At 44.9% G+C, this 16,253-nt stretch overlaps 1 protein-coding gene across 1 annotated transcript in view; it reads right to left on the reverse strand.

Annotated features, from left to right (window-relative positions):
- Window positions 1–10,381: 10,381 nt before the first annotated feature.
- LOC117347726 (keratin, type I cytoskeletal 19-like) overlaps window positions 10,382–16,253 on the reverse strand; it is a 29,623-nt gene continuing 23,751 nt past the window's right edge. Inside the window, exons 7-9 of the mRNA XM_033919028.1 lie at window positions 14,906–15,126; window positions 13,086–13,114; window positions 10,382–10,621 (exon numbers count right to left, since the gene is read on the reverse strand). Coding sequence (XP_033774919.1) covers window positions 10,575–10,621; window positions 13,086–13,114; window positions 14,906–15,126 — 297 coding nt within the window. The 3' untranslated portion in view covers window positions 10,382–10,574. The remainder of the gene's footprint in view (window positions 10,622–13,085; window positions 13,115–14,905; window positions 15,127–16,253) is intronic.

Consider the following 16,253-nt stretch of genomic DNA (forward strand, 5'->3'; position numbering starts at 1 on the left):
GGTCTTCCTAAGGGCACGGTACCCCTCCTCCTCTTCGCCCCATGCTCCTCTCCTTGCCGCACCTGCACGCCCCTTGCCCATACCTTTTTAACTTTCTTGGCACAAGGTTGCTGCCCACGTTGGCATTGGTGCTCTCTCTGACATTACTTCCAGGACCCACGCCTAGGAAGTGACGTCAAAGGGCATGTTGACACCGACACTGACATGGCATGGGCATGCTGCTCACACTGGAGAAGTTAAAAAGGTACTGGGAAAGGGAAGGGGGATGCATACGCAGCAGGGGGGGGGGCAAGAAAGAGGCCCTAGGCGCCACTCACCCGTACTACGCCACTGAGCCCACCAGAGATCAGTCCTGCCTGAGCAGAAAGCCCAATGGAACAGGAAGATCCTGCCAGACATAAAACACTTAGGAGGTTCCTCAAGGGAATCTTTCCTTTGCTCCTCAGATTGCTTTAATGCACACAGATGCATTGCCCAAGTCTGAAATTTATAAGCACTAGTTCAGATCAATGCCTCAAAATTATTGTAGGAACCTACAGAATGTTGATGAACATAGTACAATGCTGCCTCCTAGTGGCATATCACAGAATCTAAGACTTGTTTTTTGCTCTGGGTTTCTTAAATCAGTGTTCTTCAACCACCGGTCCACGGTGCGATCGATGCGGCGTTATCTTCGAGCCAGCTCCCTCTTCCTAACTGATTCAGTACACAAAGCCACGGGCAGTGGCTCCTATGGGCATCCTGCGCCTGAACCGGAAGCCTTCTCTCTGACGTTGCAACGCCAGAGGGAAGGCTTCCAGATGAGGCACGGGACGTGCAAGGTGCAATTAGTACTATTATGGGAGCGGTGTCTGGGGTGGAGATTGGATAGAGATGGGCAGGATCTGGCATACAACTTAGCCCAGTGTTCTTCAACTGCTGGTCCACGGACCGATGCCGGTCCACAGAATAATTATTTTATTTCTGCCGGTCCATAGGTGTAAAAAGGTTGAAAACACTGTCTTAAATCACTCCATTGTCCGGAACTTTTTGCTTCTACTGCTACTATTTATTATTTCTATAGTGCTACCAGGCGCCTGCTGACAGGAGGTATATCTGTATGTCCATTACATCATACAGATAGGGTCAAAACTGTTGAGGAATGCAATGAACTGCAAAGAGATCTGAACAAACTGAGTGAATGGGCAACGAGATGGCAGATGGGCTTCAATGTAGAGAAATGTAAAGTCTTGCATATAGGGAAAGGGAACCCGATGTACAGCTATACGATGGGAGGGAGGGTACTGGGGGAAGGCAACCTAGAAAAAGACTTGGGGGTATTGGTGGATAAAACAATGAAGCCGGCGGCGCAATGTGCAGCGGCCTCAAAGAAAGCGAACATTATCAAAAAGGGTATCACTACCAGAACGAAGGAAGTTATTCTACTACTGTATCGAGCGATGGTGCGCCTGCATTTGGAGTACTGCGTCCAATACTGGTCACCGTACCTTAAGAAGGATATGGCGATACTCGAGAGGGTCCAGAGAAGAGTGACAAGAATGATAAAGGGCATGGAAATCCTTTCATATGCTGAAAGGCTGGAGAAGCTGGGGCTCCTCACCCTGGAAAAGTGGAGACTTAGAGGTGTCATGATAGAGACTTATAAAATCATGAAAGGCCTAGAGAAGGTGGAGAGGGACAGATTCTTCAGACTAGCGGGGACAACAAAAACAAGAGGGCATTCAGAAAAACTGAAAGGAGACAGATTCAAAACGAATGCTAGGAAGTTCTTCTTTACTAAGAGGGTGGTGGACACCTGGAATGCGCTCCCAGAGGAGGTGATAGGACAGAATACAATATTGGGTTTCAAAAAGGGATTGGATGACTTCCTGAAGGAGAAGGGGATTGAAGGGTACAGATAGAGGGTAACTATACAGCAGGGGTGCCCACACTTTTTGGGCTTGCGAGCTACTTTTAAAATGACCAAGTCAAAATGATCTACCAACAATAAAATTTAAAAAAAAACACAACGCACACTGTACGCATAGAAAATGTTAATTATCATTCCTATTCCAGGGTTTTTCAAAGAGGTCAAAGCAGATGACTCTATGCACTATCACCTCAGTAACAACCATACAAAAATAGACAAATATACCCCCCTCCCTTTTTACTAAACCACAATAGCAGTTTTTAGAGCGCAGGGAGCTGCGCTGAATGCCCAGCGCTGCTCTCGATGCTCTTAGGCTCCCTGCGCTCTAAAAACTCTATTGTGGTTTAGTAAAAGGGGACCTTAGTGTAAAATATAGACAGCAGATATAAATTCAGACACATTTTGATCACTAAATTTAAAATAAAATAATTTTTCCTACCTTGTCTGGTGATTTCATGAGTCTCTGGTTGCACTTTCTTCTTCTGACTGTGCATCCAATCTTTCTTCCCTTCTTTTAGCCTGTATGCTTCCTCTCCTCCAGACCTCGTTCCCTCTCCCAACTTTTCCTTCCTCTCTCCCTGCCCTTTCTTTCTCTCTGCCTGCCCTTTTTCTTTCTTTCTCCCTGCCCTCCCCCAAGCCACTGCCATCGGGGACCAGGACCCAAACCGCCACCAATAACAGGCCCCAAACCGCCACCAATAACAGGCCTGAAAGCCGACGCCGCCCCAAGCGCTCCCTGCTTCGCCGACCAGCATTCCTCTCCCCGATGTCAATTCTGCCGTCGGGGAGAGGAAGGCTGATTGACCCAAGATCGCGATCGACCTATTGGGGGAAATGCTGCCGGGTCCCTGCCTTCGTGGAAACAGAAAGTAGGCAGGACCCGGCAGCAAGAAGAGCAAATGCTTCACTAACCTGTCTCCCGCCTTAGCCCATAGCGAACGCTTACTTCAGGGCTCTCAACATGTGCGTGCCGGCTTCCCTTCTCCCTCCCCCCCGGACATAACTTCCGGTTTCGGAGGGAAGAGAAGGGAAGCCGGCACGCACACGTTAGAGCCAGGAGCATAAGTTCACTACGGGCTGAAATCTCCAAGCCGTTTTTTTTTTTTTAATGTTCAGCAGTGGCGGCAGCAGCAGATGACAGCTGGGCGGACCGCCCAGCTAAAAGGCCCTAGAGAGAACACTGGAGAGGAAGGCTGATCGGCTCGGTAGATCAGGACGGCAACACGAGTCGAGTCTATCACGGAGCCCGGGATGGGCTCCGCAATTGACTCGTGTTGCCTTCCTGAGCTACTGGTCGATCGCGATCGACGTGTTGGGCACCCCTGCTATACAGGATAGTAAATGAATAGGGAATAAACGATTTAGGTGAAGGATCACTTGCAGGTCATGGACCTGGGGGGACGCCGCGGGAGCAGACTGCTGGGCACCATGGACCCCTGATCTGACCCGGCAGAGGCAATGCTTATGTTCTTATGTTCTTAGATGCATTGCCCAAGCCTGAAATTTATAAGCACTAGTTCAGATCATTAATGCCTCAAAATTATTGTAGGAACCTGCAGAACGTTGATGAACACAGTACAATGCTGCCTCCTAGTGGCATATCACAGAATCTAAGACTTGTTTTTTGCTCTGAGTTTCTTGTTTTTGTTTTTTTATTTCTTTATTCTTTTTCAAACTTACATCAAGTGCACAAAATGAACATGAAGTACTATCATATAACACTTGAACATCATACATTATATTCTTAATATGTAAATTAATTAAAAATCCTCCCCCCTCCCATCTTTCTATACAATCATTAAAACTATCATATTCCTTCAAAATTTCAATTTCGCTACATCTTATCTTCCAATCCCCCCCCCCCCCCCCCCCCTATGTATATTATTAAAGAAAAATGATGCCTATTCACTACAAAAATCAACCATCGGTCTCCACTCCGTTGTCCGGAATATTTGGCTTCTACTGCTACTATTTATTATTTCTATAGCACTACCAGATGCCTACTGACAGGGGGTTTATCTGTATGTCCGTTACATCATAGGACAATGTGAAGGCTGGAAAAAGCACTGAGGGCCTCCAAAAGATTTCAAGCTTGCACATACTACTAATTTTGTAAACTGCTTTGACCTGCTTCTTCAGACTGGGTATTAAACATTAAAAATTAATACTAACATTGATTCTACAACACTTCAAGGATATATTTTTAAAAACTCACTTTAGTCTGGATTGTCACTTAAGAGATTGCAGTTACCATATCAAGCTGGCAAGATTAAAATAAAAATTTAAAAAACAAAGCAACAAAATCCAAATAGCATCAAAGGAAATGAAGCAGCAAAACAATCTGTTCTACAAGATTAAAATTAATGCATTTAGAGCAGTGGTCTCAAACTCGTTGCCCGGGGGCCACATGCGGCCCCCCAGGTACTATTTTGAGGCCCTCGATATGTTTATCGTAATCACAAAAGTAAAATAAAACAGTTTCTTGATTATATGTCTCTTTAGCTATAAATTACAATATTATTAAGACTTAGACAAAAGGAAAGATTTATAAACTATAAAGAGTTTTACCTTATGCAAAATTGTATTTCTTTAATAAGACATTAACTATTTTTTCTGCGGCACTCCATGTACCTACAAATTCAAAATGTGGCCCTGCAAAGGGTTTGACTTTGAGACCACTGATTTAGAGGATCTGAGCAGGATTTCAGCCTTTGAAGGCCGCATGGAGGACTTTAGAGGCTGTGCATTACAGAACACTGTCATAGAACCTTCCTGGAATGGGATCAGTAGAGAAAGACTGGAGTGTATGTAGCTCTCTGCATCTACTTTGTTTGGATAATTGGATTGCTGCTTTCCCACTCCAATCCAAGTTTATTTAAAAATCTGATAAAATCGCTTTTTCAGAATTTCAAAGCAATGCACAATAAAATGGGGGAGACAAACAATTTATTAGGGAAACACTGACATACTTCAGACGAGGTAACATAGTAACATAGTAACATAGTAGATGACGGCAGATAAAGACCCGAATGGTCCATCCAGTCTGCCTAACCTGATTCAATTTAAATTTTTAATTTTTTTTCTTTTTAGCTATTTCTGGGCAAGAATCCAAAGTTTTACCCTGTACTGTGCTTGGGTTCCAACTGCCGAAATCTCTGTTAAGGCTTACTCCAGCCCATCTACACCCTCCCAGCCATTGAAGCCCTCCCCAGCCCATTCTCCACCAAACGGCCATATACAGACACAGACCGTGCAAGTCTGCCCAGTACTGGCCTTAGTTCAATATTTAATATTATTTTTTGATTCTAAATCCTCTGTGTTCATCCCATGCTTCTTTGAACTCAGTCACAGTTTTACTCTCCATCACCTCTCTCGGGAGCGCATTCCAGGCATCCACCACCCTCTCCGTAAAATAGAATTTCCTAACATTGCCCCTGAATCTACCACCCCTCAACCTCAAATTATGTCCTCTGGTTTTACCATTTTCCTTTCTCTGGAAAAGATTTTGTTCTACATTAATACCCTTCAAGTATTTGAACGTCTGAATCATATCTCCCCTGTCTCTCCTTTCCTCTAGGGTATACATATTCAGGGCTTCCAGTCTCTCCTCATAAGTCTTCTGGGGCAAGTCTCCTATCATTTTCGTCGCCCTCCTCTTACGTCCCTCGCCAGATATGGTCTCCAAAACTGAACACAATACTCCAAGTGGGGCCTTACCAATGACCTGTACAGGGGCATCAACACCTTCTTCCTTCTACTGACCACGCCTCTCTTTATACAGCCCAGCATCCTTCTGGCAGCAGCCACTGCCTTGTCACACTGTTTTTTCGCCTTTAGATCTTCGGACACTATCACCCCAAGGTCCCTCTCCCCATCCGTGCATATCAGCTTCTCTCCTCCCAGCATATATGGTTCCTTCCTATTATTAATCTCCAAATGCATTACTATGCATTTCTTTGCATTGAATTTTAGTTGCCAGGCATTAGACCATTCCTCTAACTTTTGCAGATCCTTTTTCATATTTTCCACTCCCTCTTCGGTGTCTACTCTGTTACAAATCTTGGAATCATCTGCAATCAGATCCTTATCAATTTGCTGCGATTGAGTCAGAGGTCTGTAGACTACACCCACGTAGATAGAAGTTCCATCTTCTCTTTTCAGAGTGATCCATATCGCCTTGCCTGCATTGAGTGTCGAAGTCAAACTAAACATGGAATGAAGTTACAACTGTCTTATTTTGGTCACACCATCAGAAGAGCGAGATCACTGGAGAAGGACATCATGGTCAGGAATTTCGAAGGAGCCAGGCAAAGAAGGCAACCTGCAATCAGATGGCTGGACAAATTGAAAACAACCATGGAGATGACGCTGAAAGACCTTTCTGGACTAGCACAAAACCAATTTCTTTTTAGATCCACAATTCATCAAGTCTTAACCCCTAAACTGAATGTGGAGGATGAAAAACAGCTCTCCATCCTCTGAATCTCAAAGATAAATTTGGGTTTGGCATCATCCAGATGTCAAGTGTTACATGTCATACAAAATGCTGCTGTGTGTCTAATTTGTGGTGGCAGTAAGTTTGAACATGTTACCCCTCTGTTATGTCAATTACATTGGCTACCTGTAAGATCTCGCATAACATTTAAGGTATTGGTTTTGATGTCTCATGCTATTCATCAATGAGTACCTTGGTATCTTTTTACAAATACTGAGTAAAAACATATGATTTAATTGAGCAAGCAGTGTTCCGACACTAATTGTTTTTTGATATGTGTCAAATTCTATGTAGCTATATCATACCTGTTGATCTACTACCGACCCCCAGGGCAGTCTGAAGAAATTCATGGAGAAATGACAGACGAGATTAAAAGCAACTGCAAGGGAGGCAACACAGTTATCATGGGTGACTTCAATTATCCGGGGTTAGACTGGAACCTAGGCACCTCCAGCTGCAGTAGGGAGACCAAGTTCCTGGATGCTGTAGGCAATTGCTTCCTGGAACAACTTGTCAAGGAAAATACAAGAGGAAATGCAATTCTGGACTTCATTCTAAATGGACTATGAGGACCGGCGCAAGGTGAAGTAGAAGGGATGCTGGGAAGCAGTGATCACAATATGATCTGCTTCAACCTGGACACAGGAGCAAAACATCGATCCAAAATGACAGCCACAGCACTGAACTTCCGAAAAGGGAATTACAAAGGGATGAGACACAAGGTGGGGAAGAAGATTAAGAAGAGGATAAGCACTGTAAAAACGCTAGAGCAAGCATGATCCCTTTTTAAGGACACAGTCACCGAGGCACATAATTTATATATACCGCGTATCAACAAAGGATCCAAGAGGAAAAAGAACAAGGAACCGGCGTGGCTCACTGTAGCGGTGAAGGAAGCGATCAAAGACAAGAAGACTTGGTTTAAGGAATGGAAAAGGTCAAAAACGGACAAAAACTGGAAAAAGCACAAACAACATCAAAGCAGGTGCCATAAGGCGGTAAGAGGGGCCAAAAGAGACTACATGGAAAAAATAGCCAAGAAGGTAAAAACTTCAAGCCGTTCTTTTGATATATTAAGGGGAAACGACCCGCCAAGGAAGCGTTGGGGCCGTTGGATGACCTTGGAATAAAGGGAGTGCTAAAGGAAGACAAAGCCATTGGCAACATACTGAACACATTTTTGGCATCTGTATTTACTGAAGAGGATATACACAACATACCGGAAGCCAACAGGCTATACGCAGGAAACGAAGACGGGAAACTGACAGGGTTGATGGTCAGTCTAGAAGAGGTATGCAGGCAGATTGATAGGCTTAAAAATGATAAATCCCCGGGACTGGATGGAATCCATCCGAGGGTAATCAAGGAACTGAAAGGGGCTATAGCTGAACTGCTTCAACTAATAGCCAATCTGTCGATTAAATCAGGAAGGATTCCGGAAGACTGGAAAGTGGCAAATGTTACGCCGATCTTCAAGAAAGGTTCGAGGAGAGATCCGGGAAACTACAGATCGGTGAGTCAGACCTTGGTACCGGGAAAGATGGTAGAGGCACTGATAAAGGACCACATCATTGATCACCTTAACGGACACAATCTGATGAGGACCAGCCAGCACGGCTTCAGCAAAGGAAGATTTTGCTTGACGAACTTGCTGCACTTCTTCAAGGGAGTAAACAGGCAGATAGACAAGGGTGACCCGGTCGACATTGTATATCTGGATTTTCAGAAGGCATTTGACAAGGTTCTGCATTAATGACTACTTTGAAAAATTGCGAGCCATGGAATCGAGGGTGAAATACTCACATGGATTAAAAACTGGCTGGTGGATAGGAAACAGAGAATGGGGGTAAATGGACAATGCTCGGACTGGAAAAGCGTCACGAGTGGAGTGCCACAGGATTCGGTGCTTGGACCCGTGTTCTTCAACATATTTATAAACGACCTGGAAATTAGTACGACAAGTGAGGTGATTAAATTTGTAGACGATACGAAGTTATTCAGAGTAGTGAAGACGCAGGAGGATTGCGAACACCTGCAACGTGACATAAACACTCTCGCGAAATGGGCCGCGACATGGCAAATTAGGTTTAACGTGGATAAGTGTAAGGTGATGCATGTTGGTAACAAAAATCTTATACACGAATACAGGATGTCCAGTGCAGTACTTGGAGAGACCCCCCAGGAAAGAGACTTGGGAGTACTGGTCAACAAGTTAATGAAGCCGTCCGCGCAATGCATGTTGACGGCAAAAATGGCGAACAGAATGCTAGGAATGATTAAGAAGGGGATCACGAACAGATCGGAGAAGGTTATCATGCTGTTGTACCAGGCCATGGTAAGCCCTCACCTGGAATACTGTGTCCAGCACTGGTCGCCGTACATGAAGAAGGACACAGTACTATTCGAAAGGGTCCAGAGAAGAACAAAAAAAATGGTTAAGGGACTGGAGGAGTTGCCATACAGTGAGAGATTAGAGAAACTGGGCCTCTTCTCCTTTGAAAAGAGGAGACTGAGAAGGGACATGATCGAAAGATTCAAGATAATGAAGGGAATAGACTTAGTAGATAAAGACAAGTTGTTCACCTTCTCCAAGGTAGAGAGAACAAGAGGGCACTCTCTAAAGTTAAAAGGGGATAGATTCTGTACAAACGTAAGGAAGTTCTTCTTCACCCAGAGAGTGGTAGAAAACTGGAACGCTCTTCCGGAGGCTGTTATAGGGGAAAACACTCTCCAGGCATTCAAGACAAAGTTAGACAAGATCCTACTGAACCAGAACGTACGCAGTTAAGGCTAGTCTAAGTTAGGGCACTGGTCTTTGACCTAAGGGTCACCGCGTGAGCGGACTGCTGGGCACAATGGACCACTGGTCTGACCCAGCAGCGGAAATTCTTATGTTCTTAGTGCAGCCAAATATTTCTTCTGACCACCTTGGCACAATCTGGACAGTGCTGGGGCAGTCCATAAGCAGATCTCATGTACAGCCAGAACTTATGCAGTTAGTGACAATACTCAAACCACTAACTGGATCTCTAACAGACTAAGTTAGAACTAGAGAAAGTTAGGAGACAGCAAAAAGGCCGTTCTAAGTTTACCCAGTTAGCAGTCTGAATTTAGAGAATGGCACAGTATCAAAATTCATCACCATGGGATAACCGCAGGAAACCATCCCATGTCATTCTTGAGAGTATATCTTATCCTCAGTCGTTCTACACCAGCATTCTTCAATGCAAGGCTTGAGGTCAGTGGCTGTGCCCATTCATACTCAGATTCTTATGTGAACCAAGTATAGGATAATGAAGCCATTGTAACATCACTGATGAGATTGGCTCTTAGGCATTGATGGAATGAGGCATTATGACATCACAGTCTCAGCTCTGGAATGTTGCTACTCTGAGTTTCTGCCAGGTACTTGGGACCTGGGTTGGCCACTGCTGGAAACAGGATACTGGGCTTGATTGACCAGTCTGTCCCAGTATGTCTATCTCAACCTCAGTCCTTCTACACCAGCATTTTTCAGTGCAAGGCTTGAGGGTCAGTGGCTGTGCCCAGTCATACTCTGTCTGATTCTTCCCTCTCTCCTTAAAGAATGACATGGAGATGGTTTCCTCCAGTTATCAGCAGGTACGGGAACAGTGTTGAATTTTGTAACCGTGTCATTCTCTAGTCTGAATATCACTGCTAACCGTACAACACCACTGGTCCACACTGATGCCCAGACATACAGCTTGGCCAGTATCCAGATGCCGGCATTGAATATTCTGTGATTATTTTTAATGCTGAATTCACTGCTGATGTAAATCACAGCATCTAGAACTGAGAACCAGCTCTTCAGTGATTGACCATGATAGGTTATATGCAAGGTGAAGAAAGAGGATATTCTGGACAATGGCGAAAAAGTTCAAAAGAATAGCACATTCCAATGCTTCTGACAGTTTATCATGCTCCCAGTCTGAAGAGCGATGAGAGACACCAATACATGCATTTTAATGCTCAAGCTGGTTTTATTTGGAATGGAAACAGCACAGGAAATAAGAGGAGCTCCCCACCACCAAAAACATAGGTATGCGCACCACGCCATCTGTAGTCTCCTCAGAGAGCTTCTTAGACCTTCTGTTCAAGCCTGTCTCTTCCAGGAGAGAAACAGCAGCCTTGCTCTATCCCCCCCCTTCATTAGGTTCTGCCGCTGCTTTTCCCTCTGCTACTCGTGATGCTTGATACTGAAAGACAAAATAAATTATCTGGTTTAGCCTGGTTCCTTTAAGAACCTTGGAGGCACATAAGGATGAGCGGCACCTGGGACGGTGGCACTCCTCCCCCGCACTCTTCCCTCCCCCCTGCCGCGACCCCCTTCCCTTTTCCCCGCATCTTTTTAACTTCTCCGGCATGAGCAGCATGCCCATGTTAGTGTTGGCTCACCCTTTGATGTCACTTCCTAGGCGTGGGTCCTGGAAGTGATGTCAGAGAGAGCGCCGACGCTGACGTGGGCAGCAACCTCACACCGGGGAAGTTAAAAGGCACAGGGGAAGGCAAGGAGAAGAGCGGTGGAAGCGGAGAGGAGGAGAGATGCCGTGCCCTTAGGATAGTGTATCTCAAACTGTGTGCCTCCTGAGATTCCAAGTGTGCCGTGGCACACTGAGGAGGAAGAGAGGCGCCTGCCAACTAACTTCCTTACATGGTACAGTGCCAGCACTGCCCAATTCGCCGAAGGCCTGCATGTTTCCCCCTTCTCTCTAGCGTCCTCCGGCTTCCCCTGGCCTCCCGGACTCACCTTTAAAGCTAATTACAGCAGCCTGCAGAGGATCGCCAGTAGATAAATGATTTTATTTTCAACATAGTGATTGAAATGTGTCAGTTTTGAGAATTTATATCTGCTGTGTATATTGTGTGTATATGAAAAATGAATGGAAAAAAATTGCATTACAATTAGTAAAAGGGATGGGATCTGGGGCAGAGCTTGGGTGAGCCTAGGGAGGTCTGTGGTTGGGGTACTCAGTTGACATTTGTTAGACTTAGGGGGTACTTAGCTTGAAGTTGAGAAACACTGCTGTAGGCAATCAGCTGGCGCCAGTGCCTCTCCTTCTCTCCGGCCCTCTTCCCTGCTTGCATCCCCTACTGGCATCTCAGGGCCCATCTGAAGGGCCTCTGCACATGCGCGGAGGTCGACATGATGATGTCACACATATGCGCGATGTCATCATGGCGACGTCCGCACACTTCTGGGTGACACTACCTTTAGTGTGCCCCGGCTTGAGAAAGTTCGAGAGACACTGCCTTAGGGTGGACCGCGCACACACCCACACACCATAGAAACATAGAAAGATGACGGCAGAAAAGGGCCATAGCCCATCAAGTCTGCCCACTCCATTAACCCTCCCCGCACACCCCTTACTATGCCACTGCTTATAGCCATCATTAGGGGAAGCTATAAAAGAAAAGTTCACAGGACTATTTTCAGCTGAAGAACCCTAACCTTTTTCATCTTTCCTCATACGAGGAGCGTTTCATCCCCTTTATCATCTTGGTGACCTGGATTGGTCACCGTGAAGATGGGCTATTGGGCTGGATGACCCATTGGTCTGACTCAATAAGGCTATTCTTATGTTCTTATCAAGATCTTAATCTGAATATAGCAGATCCATGTCTGCAGGCTAGGAATGATAAAATCAAAGTCTGGGCACTTACTAATATCAATATTTTGAGTTAGATCCCAATCCTGTCTTTCTCCTTGCTTTTCCATGTCTTCCCAGCCCACCTTACTGAACACAAACGGAGGAGCAACCAGAAGGTGAATCCACTCACACCAGAAGGATGCCTATGTGAGAAATCAAAAAGGTGCCTGTTTCATAGGATGCATAGGCGCCTTTATAAAATAGGAATCTCAGTCTCAAGTGTTCTTAAGATCAGGAAAGAAGGTTCCATTTAGTTCATGCCTTTTGAATAGTAGCAAGTTACATTCAGGTACACTCAAGTATTTATCTCTTGTCTCTGGAGGACTCACAATCAAAGTTTGCACCTGAGTCAATGGATGGTTAAGTGTTTGCTCAGGATCCCAAGGAACCACAGTGGGATTTAAACCAGGACTCCCGCCAGGTTAAGAACATACGAATTGCCATACTGGGACAGACTGAAGGCCAATCAAGTCCAGTATCCTGTTTCCAACAGTGGCCAATCCAGGTCCCAAGTACTTAGCAAAACCCAAAGAGTAGCAACATTCCAGAGCTGAGATTGTGATGTCATAATGCCTCATTTCACCAATGCCTAAGAGCCAACCTCACCAGTGATGTCACAATGGCTTGACTGTCCTATACTTGGATCACATAAGAACACAAAAATTGCTGTACTGGGACAGACTGAAGGTCCATCAAGTCCAGTATCCTGTTTCCAACAGTGGCCAACCCAGGTCTCAAGTACCCAGCTAGATCCCAAGTATTAAAACAGATTTTATGCTGCTTATCCTAGGAATAAGCAGTGGATTTCCCCCAAGCCATCTCAATAATGGCTTAATGACTTCTCTTTTAGGAAATTATCCAAATCTTTTTAAAACCGAACGAAGCTAACTCAAACCATTAGGCTACTTCTCGATTCTTAAACAGACCACCCTACTGCCTTCAAAATATGACCACACCTCACCCCCCCACCCTCCAACACACACACACACACTGTCCCAGAACCACCACTCACCTTTCTGGATCTCATATGCAGAAGATTTGCTACAGGAAATAAGAAAGAGAAAAAAAGGAAAGAGATTTAACTATTACTCCACACTCCGCGACTAAAGTACTTGATGCTTGAAAACGTTTGCTAGGCCCAAGAATCTTATCAGAACTTGTATTATTAGATAGACTTCCCTTACTTCGCACCTCATCCACACAATTCTAAAGTCATTCCCCAGACAGGATAATCTATACCCTATGCATCGCTTAAACAAATTCCTTATGTAACTTTGTAATTTTGTATAGCCATATCGCCATGTAAGTTAAGCTGCATCTCCATGCAATGTTCTAAGTAATCTTATATGATGGTGCATTGTAATCAGGGCTGGATTAAAGGATAGGCCCAGTATGCACGGGCCTAGGGCCTGAAATGGTCAGGGGAGGGCCCGCCGGTGCAGTGCTTTAGGGCCGTTTGGGCTCACCCTTGCTCGAATCGCCAGCAGCAGCGTCGTCACCCCGGCTGCCGTACTTCTTCCAGTGCAGAGTTGGCAGCGGCGCTGAAGTGCAAGAAGGTCTCGCAATGACTGCACCTGCCGGCTCTGCTCCGGAAGAAGTAAGTGACGTTGGAGGGGGTGGACCAGCAGCCTCAGTCATCGCAGGACCTTGCCGCAACTCCCTGCGTCTGCCGATCCACTCCCTCTGACGTCACTTACTTCTTCCTGAGCAGAGCCGGCAGACGCAGTTATCGCTGGACCTTGATGCGTCCGCACGGCATTGGTTTGGACTGGAGGGAGAGAGAAAGTAGCATAGAAGGGTGGTAGAGGGAAAGGGGACAGGGTGGCATGGAAGGGTACTGGAGAGAGAGAAAGGGGGCAGATGCTCTTTTGTGAACGTGTTGAATATTCAAGTTGGTTCCCTGATGCAGGAACCCTGTTGGAACCTTTGGTTAAGTTAAGTGTTCCGCTTGAAATAATTGAAACTACAAGTCATTAATTGTTAAGCTAGACTACAGCTATAAGTCATGTTATTCACTGAACTTCACAATATGCAATGATTGGCTGGTGAGGCAATTTTTCTTGGGGCTTTGGCCCCTAGCCTTTTGCCTTCGTGTCTCTGAGCATATTTTTGAGGTCTATGTGTTTGTGTTTGATCACTGTTTTGTTTTCACATATCACATTTCAATCACTCTTATTAGAGTACCAATTTATTTTGGTCTTCCCCATATATATATTGGACATTGTCTGCACACATTTTAGCGGCAGATTATCAAAACGGCTTCCCCCAGCAGCGGGAGTGATGCCCTCTCTCTCCCGCTGCCAAGCAACCGCCCACAGATGTGGGAAAGATGTCACACAACCTGCCTGACTCGGTACATCAAGCTGTCTCTGGCAATATTTAAATCCAGACTGAAAACCCACTTTTTTGAAGCTGCATTTAAGTTTTAACTCTATCAGCCGGTAAAGCACAATATTTGTTTATTATTCCCTTTTTACCCCTTCATCCCTTTGTATTTCCCTACATAAGCAGCTTATATTGATTCACCATTGTGTCTACTGTGTCTGTAAGATTGTAAGCTCTTTTGAGAAGGGACTGTCTCTTGTGTATTTAATGTACAGCATTGCATGCATCTGGTAGCGCTATAGAAATATTAAATAGTAGTAGATACGAGTGTGCCCTCACTTTCTCTGTCCAGCCTTGTGGTATTTAAACCAGACACCTCCCCACCTATTAGAGACCAGGGCTAACCATTTTGTCTTCTGGAGCTGTCTTTCTCTTCTGGTTTAGTTAGTATTGACCCAAAGGGAAATCCACCCCTTACTGAGCAAACCATGCTGCCTCCTGCCTTACCTTGAGTCTTCATCATCCAGCAGATGGCGATAGGTTGCAATCTCCGCCTCCAGCCTGCTCTTTATGTCCAGCAGCTGTGTGTACTCAATAGCTTGGCGGGATGCATCAGCTCGTACTCGAAACAACTCCACCTCCAGCCTGGAGATGGTGTCCTGCAGCTGCTGCATCTGGATGGCAAAGCGAGTTTCTGTTTCTGACAGTGTGCTTTCCAAGGATCCTTTCTAAACAAAATGACATTGAGGAGTCAAATATTAAATAGGTTGCAGAAGCCAGCGCACCTATTGTTACCAGAGCAGGTTCGACAAGGGTGGGGGGGTGAAGGGGAAGGGGCGAGGGGGGGGGGAGACAGTCAGTTGATTAATTGCTATGGTCATAAGAGAACAAAACCTGGATTCCTTGGTTTCTTTCCTTATGTGGCTATTGACAATGATTGTTCTAGTTTTATCTTAAACATTTGAAAACTTTGTACCTGATTGTGTATCTCTGTACAGGTTTTCTTGAATAAACAATTATAAAAAGAAAAAAATAACACAGCCTCAGGCCTCCTTTGCTCAAGTGTTTGATGCTCTGACATAGGCAAAAGATTAGAGCACACACTTCATCCAGGATGGAAAACATGAAATACTGATTCTTCCTTTTTGATCTGCTCTCTCACCTCTTTTTGAAGCACAGCACAACTGTAAATTTCTAACGGATGTGTTTTTAGCATAAATTGTGACATAGTTATAGATAGCGATGATGGTCCCAGACTAAACAGGTTACGGGTCTGAACACTTTAGAAATATTTTTAGCTATATAATTGTTTATCAGAGCTGTGATCTTGAGAGTGAATCTTATGGTGTAATCACAGATTAATAACAGTATTTCCCTATAAGTTTAAAATAGTTATAGACAGATCATTCAGTTTGAATTTACTAAAATTCCCATGAAAATGGAAGCTGTTCCCAGGTTGGTCTGGGTTAAAAAGTGGGAAGTAGGATTTGGATTTCAGCTCCCTTTGGACTAATTTATTATACAAAAATCTGTCTGAATCACCACAGTTTGTGTCTTTCCCTGTATTCGTCTGTAATTCCTTCCACCTGTATAATAGGCTTTTAAATTTGAGTCAGCATCCCTCCCCCTCCTTCATTTTGTGGCTGTGCACTACGTTCCACCATTGTGGAGAGAGTATCAGCCATTGTGTAAGAGTGATACCTACTGATCAGCTCAGGCAGAAAGAAAGCCAAGAGATGTTGTGTTAGTGGTCAGATCCAGGGTGCAGACATATTGGGTTCTGGGAGTAGCTGGGGCCTGTCTCCTTAACAGTTGGACTAAATGAGTAAGGGACAGGTCAGAACAGAGAAGAGTC

Source organism: Geotrypetes seraphini, chromosome 13 (assembly GCF_902459505.1).
Source record: "Geotrypetes seraphini chromosome 13, aGeoSer1.1, whole genome shotgun sequence".
NCBI lineage: Eukaryota > Metazoa > Chordata > Amphibia > Gymnophiona > Dermophiidae > Geotrypetes > Geotrypetes seraphini.